Source organism: Helianthus annuus, chromosome 15 (assembly GCF_002127325.2).
Source record: "Helianthus annuus cultivar XRQ/B chromosome 15, HanXRQr2.0-SUNRISE, whole genome shotgun sequence".
Classification (NCBI taxonomy): Eukaryota; Viridiplantae; Streptophyta; class Magnoliopsida; order Asterales; family Asteraceae; genus Helianthus; species Helianthus annuus.
In genome coordinates, this window is record NC_035447.2 from 164,940,858 (window position 1) to 164,948,305 (window position 7,448).

Below are 7,448 nucleotides of genomic sequence, written 5' to 3' on the forward strand. Positions count from 1 at the left end.
TCGATCAAGAGTTGAAGTTTTGCCTCTAGGGTTTAAGGGAGTTCGGGCTTTATTTTCTTCTTTACGTGTTCTTGTTCATTCAGATTTGGTTTCCTTCTGACGGCGGATTAGGGTTTGGTATTGTGAAGGTTTCTGTTTTCGGCGCTGATTTTCTGTGTTTGTTTCCTTTCTCTTGGCCGATTAGGGTTTTTGGATTGGTTTTCTTTCATTGTCGGCTGTTTTAGTTCTTTCGTTTTGCATGCATGGCGGGTGAAAGTGGCGGGGTCAAACCTTTGAATCAACAATCACCTGGGGTTGATGATAATACTCCTCCGGTTCGTGGGATTGGATTACGAGTTAGGAATATTGAGGGTAATCCAATGATGCCGAGACGTGGTTTGTACTCGACGAATAATGTATCGGTCATAGATGGGCTCTTAGAAATCTCGAAGCCGGTGGAATTGCCTAGTGTGTGGGATTATGGAGATGGGTCTTCGGCAGCCAACACGGATAGCCAAGCTAATCCCAGTTCGAGTAATGTGGTCAATGATGCTCCCAGTTTGTCGTATGCTGATAAGGTTAAAACGCAGAATTCGCTGAAAAGAGAGGTTAATTTTCGTAAGCTGGACGCAACTGAGACGGTTCAGGATGCGGATGTGCTGATCCCGCGTGAGGTTATAAAAAAGGTCCAGGATAAATTTGAGAATGTTTTATATGGTTATTTCTTGGGCAATCGGCTGCCTTTTCCTGTTGTCGAGTATTATGCAAAAAATGTTTGGTCGAAATATGGTTTTACGAAGATCATGATGAACTCTGATGGGTTTTTCTTTTTCAAGTTTGACTCTAAGGAGGGGATGATGAAAGTGCTGGACGGAGGGCCTTGGTTAATTAGAAAAGTTCCTTTATTCTTGAATGTTTGGTCGCCGTCGGTAAACCTCATAAAGGAGTGTATTAAGTCGGTCCCGGTATGGGTGAAACTCCATAATGTTCCTATTGCTATATACACGGATGATGGGCTGAGTTTATTAGCGTCTAAGTTGGGTACTCCTAAACGTTTGGATGGCTATACGGCTGATATGTGTGTTGATAACTGGGGGAGAAGTAGCTTTGCTCGTGCGTTAATTGAAATTAGTGCGGATAATGAATTAAAAGATCATATTACGGTTGCAATTCCGAAGCTTGAAGCGGATGGTTATGTTACTCATAAGGTGAAAGTTGAATATGAATGGAAGCCGCAGAGGTGCTCGTCTTGCTGTGTTTTTGGTCATAGTGACCAAGCGTGTCCGAAGAACATAGTTTCAAAAGCTAAGCAGGTTGTTATTGATGATGAGGGGTTCGTTACGGATGAGCGGAAAATGGCTAGAAAAGGAGGTATGCAAAAGAAACAAAGGGCAAAATTTGTGTATAGGCCGAAAACAGGAAGCTCGGGTGCTAGCACTTCAGGTACGAAGGATGACAAGCAGAATACTAATGCGAATGCAAATGTGGCAACTAAAAATTCTTTCGAAGTTTTATCTAAATCGGATGGTGATGCGGATATCCCTCCGGGTAATGTGAAGTCTACGGGGCCAACTGTGGCCGGTCCTAATGATCCGCTAGATGATTATGAAGCTGAATTTGTTGAGGCGGTGCCTACTGAAGTGTCAAAGTTTATGAGTAGTAATTCGATTGGAAGCAAAGCTGAGGGGGCAAGCACTCCCGGTCAGAGCGGTCTTCATGGATAGTTTTCTTTCATGGAATATAAGGGGTTTGAACCATCCCCTGAAACAAAATGAGGTTCGTCTTATGCTGTCGGAAAATAAGGTGTCTGTTTGTGCTATTCTTGAATCGCATGTGGAGGTTGCTAATCTGGATAAAGTTTGTAACAAGGTGTTCAGAAATTGGAGTTGGACGTCTAATGGGGGTCTTTGTGATCGGGGTACGAGAATTATCCTAGGATGGAATAGTGATATTGTGGATGTTATGATTTTGTCTCAATCTGATCAAGTTATTCATGCGCAATTATGGTCTAAAACTGATAACACTAGTGTCTTCGGGTCTTTTGTTTATGCAAAAAATAAGTATCAAGACCGTAGGGCTCTTTGGGAGAACTTAGCTGGGCATGCAATATTGTGTACGGATAAGCCTTGGTTTGTCATGGGCGATTTTAACTCGGCGCTTTATATGGAGGATTCACTGTTTGGTACGTCGAGTCAAACTATTGGAATGCGTGAATTTTATGAATGTGTCAAGAACTCGGACCTGTTTGATGTGAAGGGTCATGGTATGCAATACACTTGGAACCAGAAGCCGAAGGAGGGTATTGGTTTACTTCGTAAGATTGATAGGGTCATGTGTAATGTTAAGGGTTTAGACATGTTTCCTGATGCCTATGTTCTGTACCATGCGTATCGGGTCTCGGACCACACTCCTTGCATTTTAAAGCTTACAAATGTGCCTAAAGGGTCTAAGCCGAAACCGTTCAAGTTCGCGAATTTTATTACTTCTAAACCGGAGTTCAGAATTTGTGTCGAGCGAGAATGGGTGAAGATGGTTGATGGGATTTCTATGTTCTCGGTTACCTCTAAGTTAAAAAACTTGAAGCCAGGTCTTAGGAAAATCCTGAACCAACAAGGGAATTTACACTTAAAGGTGAGTGAGCTGCGTAAAAAGCTTGATGAGATCCAATGCCTGCTAGACAAGAACCCTCTTGATGTGGAGCTTCGTATGAACGAATCGGAGTGCCTAAAGGAGTTCCAGATTGCAGCGTATGATGAAGAATGTTTCTTGAAGCAAAAATCAAAGGTTGAGTGGCTTTGTACTGGGGATTCGAATACAGCTTTTTTCATAATAGCCTGAAATGTAGAAATGCTAGAAACAAGATTCATTGTATTCGGGATGTGGCTGGAACCCGATATGAAGGGGATGCGGCTTCGGAAGCGTTAGTAAATCATTACGCGGGTTTCTTAGGAATGGAGGATCAAGTTGCTCGTATTGACTTGTCGGAGGTTTGTGTTAATACGCTTGGTCCGGAAGCGGCAAGCAACATGGTCAGACAGGTTACTCCAGAAGAAATTAAAAAGGCTATGTTCAGTATTGGTGAAAACAAAGCTCCGGGACCGGATGGTTACACGTCTGCCTTTTTCAAGCATGCATGGGATATTGTGGGGGCTGAGGTCACAAAAGCGATTCTGGAATTCTTTGAGAACGGTAAAATTCTGAAGCAATTGAATCATACAATTTTGGCTCTAATCCCTAAAGTTGATACCCCGGATTCGGTTTTGGATTACCGTCCAATCTCTTGTTGCAATGTTCTCTACAAATGTATAAGTAAAATTATAACGGAGAGATTAAAGGGGTGTTTGGAGACCCTAGTTAGTATTAATCAATCGGCGTTTGTGCCTGGTAGGAGGATTTCGGATAATATCCTCTTGACGCAAGAACTGATGCATAACTACCATCTAAACAAAGGCCCGCCAAGGTGTGCATTCAAAATTGACATTCAAAAGGCGTATGACACTGTTAGTTGGTCGTTTCTAGAACAGATTCTTTGTCAGTTTGGTTTGCATAGAAAGATGGTGAACTGGATTATGGCGTGTGTTACCACGGCTACCTATTCATTGAGTATAAACGGTAATCTCCATGGGTTTTTTAAGGGGAGAAGGGGGCTTCGTCAAGGAGATCCAATGTCTCCTTATTTGTTCACTCTTGTCATGGAGGTGCTCACTTTACTCCTTCAACATAATGCTCGTTCAAGCACAACATTCAAGTATCATGCAAAATGTGTGAAGCAGAAAATTATTAATGTCTCTTTCGCTGATGATTTGTTTATTTTTGTTCATGGGAGTGTCTCTCCGGTTAACAGAATCAAGGAGGTGTTGGAGTTTTTTTTGGGTAAAGGGTTACCCCGGTGATTCTATATATTCACAACGAAAAAACCAAGTAGTGTAGAGAAGCCTACACTAGTTCTAACATGAGGCATACCTCATGAAAGTACATCAAAACAAAACAGATACAATCAAAAGAAAACACCTAGCCAACCAACCTAGGAAAACAAAACACAAACACAAACACAACTTTAAAACACACTAGCCACCGTCATCACTGATTGTGTTTGAGCCGATCTTCCATTCCCCAAGCCACCGTTGCACCTTAGCAGTCTTTCGCAGCTTCGCACCCATGAGTTTGTACCGAACCGTATTGAGAATGACTTCACTTATCACTTCCGGTGGTCTCATTTGATTCTTAAAAATTCTCGCATTACGCTCCTGCCAAATAATGTAAGCACTAGCCGCAACCAGAAGACGAGCCGCATAGTTAGCCACCGACCTCGACCTAGCCCGTGGCAATAACCAATCTATAATATCTGTCCACTTAGGCTGAACAGAAACCATATCAACCTTCTGTCTGACCGATATCCAAACCTGAGCCGAGAAAGGGCACTCAAAAAACAAATGACTGTGAGAATCATTATTCTGATAACATAACATGCAGCACATCATATTCATATTCTTTCTTCGCTCTATCCCCCATTGCAAAATCTTATCTTGAGTAAGCAGTTTACCCCTCATAATTAACCACATCAAGGAGGTGTTGGAGTTATTCACTAATATCTCGGGACTAGTTCCGAGCCCTGCAAAGAGTACGGTTTTTTTCTGTAATGTTAGTCAGCAGGTTAGGCAGCATATTCTCAACATTATGCCGTTTCAGGAAGGTACTTTGCCTGTTCGGTATCTTGGTGTGCCGTTGATTACCACGAGGTTAATGGCAAAAGATTGTAAGTTGCTGGTGGATCGTATGGAGAAGAAAATTGATAACTGGATGACAAAGACTCTCTCGTTTGCGGGTAGGTTGCAGCTAGTTAACTCTGTTCTTTCAGCCATGCATTTATATTGGGCTTCCGTTTTCATGATCCCGGCTCGTGTTACCAAGGAGTTAGAAAAGCGTATGCGGCGCTTTCTTTGGAATGCGGGAACGAGTGGGAGAATCAAAGCAAAGGTGGCGTGGAATGATATATGTTTGCCAAAAGCGGAAGGTGGTTTGGGTATTAGATGTATTGCGGATGTCAACAAGGCCCTCATTACTAAGCATATTTGGAGTATCCTCTCAAAAAGGAACTCATTATGGGTGCAGTGGATCTATACTCATAAATTGAAAAATCAGAATTTTTGGGAGGTACAAGGTAAAGGTAGTATGACGTGGGGTTGGAGGAAGATCTTATCCATTCGGAATGCGGTTCGGCCGTCTTTTTGGAGCATCATTCGGAGTGGTAAGCAAACGAATGTGTGGAGCGATAATTGGTGTCACTTGAGTCCTCTTAGGTCTTTTATAACACCAAGACACATTGCGAACGCGGGGTTTAACCTTCAAGCCACGGTGGCAGAAGTAATAGATGAGAATGGGCAGTGGAAATGGCCCCAAGCATGGTACGATGTATACCCGGTTCTGATTGGGTTAACTGTTAATCAACAGGACCCCCAGTTAGCGGACCGAATGGTTTGGAAGGATGTAGAGGGTCATGATCAGCACTTTAGCTCATTGGAAGTATGGCATACATTACGGACTCGTGACACTCCAGTTAAGTGGGCTAGTATGGTGTGGTTTAGTCAATGTATCCCGAGACATTCATTTCATCTTTGGTTAGTCATAAAAAACAAGCTCAAAACACAAGATCGGTTGGCGGTTTGGGAAGTGGGCAGCGAAACGAACCGGAGACTCATGTGTTGTCCTCTTTGTAAACATGGTACGGATTCTAGAGATCATTTATTTTTCGTGTGTGGTTTTGCTTCTCAAGTCTGGTCGAACATAAGGATGTTGGTGGATTTGGAAAACGTTAATGATTCTTGGACTTCGATTGCGGTTTGGATGGAACGCTATTCGGATTCCAAAAGGTTCAAACACATCGTGTGTAAGCTAGCAATATCGGCCTCATCTTATTACATATGGCAAGAGCGGAATAATCGGTTGTTTACGTCAAAGGAGTGCACGGCGGAACAGGTAACCGAGAAGATTAAAAACATTGTCCGGCTCAGGCTAATGGGTTTCGTTTACAAAGGAGATTTGGATTACCAAAGGACGCTCACAAAGTGGCAGAACCTGTGTAGGGCATCGGATGAAGACCCGGGCTAAGGACCAAGATTTTGTGTTGTCCGTTTGGTAGTAATTGTTTGTTTTATTGGTAGTGTTTTGGGCTGTGTGTCGTCTTTTGGTTGTACGTTGATGTTGGTCTTGTTTTCTTGTTGCCTAGTCTTGGTATGCCGGGGCTAGTTGCGTGTGCTATGTCAGGCACATGCTTTGTTCTTATTGGTTATTTATAAAATTTACCGGGGTAACCCTTTACCCAAAAAAAAACTAATGGGGGTTAAGTTTAGGCAATGTACGAATGTTGCTAGATTGCGAGGCGTTTGGGGCATTGGTGAAGATACTGTGAGCGACGATGGAGGCTAGATGACAGTTCTTAGTTGCTATTGTTTTTGCTAGTTGCTAGACTAGGTGTCTTGTTTTGTTATGTTGGTTTCGTTGTTTTGGCTTTTACTTACGTGGGGCCTGTCTCATGTAAGAACTAGTGTGGATTTCACCTCACTACTTGTTTGTTTTTGATGTGAATATATAAAATCACCGGGGTAACCCTTTACCCAAAAAAATACATGATTTTATTATGTTTTTGCTATGTATGCCCATTGTGTGCATACTTAGTATATCGTTTTACATAACATTTCATGCTACGTATGTTCATCATACTTAGTACATTTTACATCACATGCTATGTATGCCCATTGTGTGCATACTTAGTACATCGTTTTACAAGACATTTTATGCTTTGTATCATGCTATATATGACCATCCGTCGCATACTTAGTACATTGTTTGTGCATTCTTACTTATGGTTTGGTGATTACATATTTCACTTGTCATACATGACATTTTGTGTACACATTACTTGATTAACATTTGACAACGGTTTAGACATGGGCAATTTACATTGGTGGTTTATGTGGGTAAGTGATTTGAGTAACGAGACGTGTGTAATGTGATACAAGCATGGTGGATACGCCGCTGGTACTTCCTATATATAAGTGCTTGTATTATATTACATGGCGTAGCATTATTTGAATCATTCATTTGGATTTATACGTTTTTTACACAAATAACATATTTTTTACAAGACATTGTTTTACAAGACAGTTTGTTTTATACAAACTCATTTTTACTTGGTTATTCATTTAACCTTACATCATTCTTTTTAACTATACATATCTATTATCGATTTTCAAACATTTTATAAAAGCAAACACTTAAACTGGATTAATGACAAGTTTTTGTTAAACATTTTCTAAAACCTAGGTCATGAATCCTATTTTTCATAAAACCTATGTACTCGCCGGCATTTTTATGCTGATATATATTTTCACATGTGTTTCAGGTATTATAGTTGATGACTATTGATGATGATATTGATGCATGCTCACATAGGATTGGACGAGGCCTTA

The 7,448-nt window shown here is 41.4% G+C and overlaps 2 protein-coding genes across 2 annotated transcripts; one reads left to right on the forward strand and one right to left on the reverse strand.

Annotated features, from left to right (window-relative positions):
- The first annotated feature begins 1,764 nt into the window (after positions 1 to 1,764).
- LOC110914524 lies at positions 1,765 to 2,817 on the forward strand. Its single transcript, XM_022159314.1, has one exon. The coding sequence runs from the start codon at positions 1,765 to 1,767 to the stop codon at positions 2,815 to 2,817; it is 1,053 nt and encodes a 350-aa protein (XP_022015006.1).
- Positions 2,818 to 4,046: 1,229 nt separating this feature from the next.
- On the reverse strand, positions 4,047 to 4,529 carry LOC110914525. Its single transcript, XM_022159315.1, has one exon. It carries the CDS (start codon positions 4,527 to 4,529, stop codon positions 4,047 to 4,049), a length of 483 nt encoding a protein of 160 aa, XP_022015007.1.
- Positions 4,530 to 7,448: the final 2,919 nt, after the last annotated feature.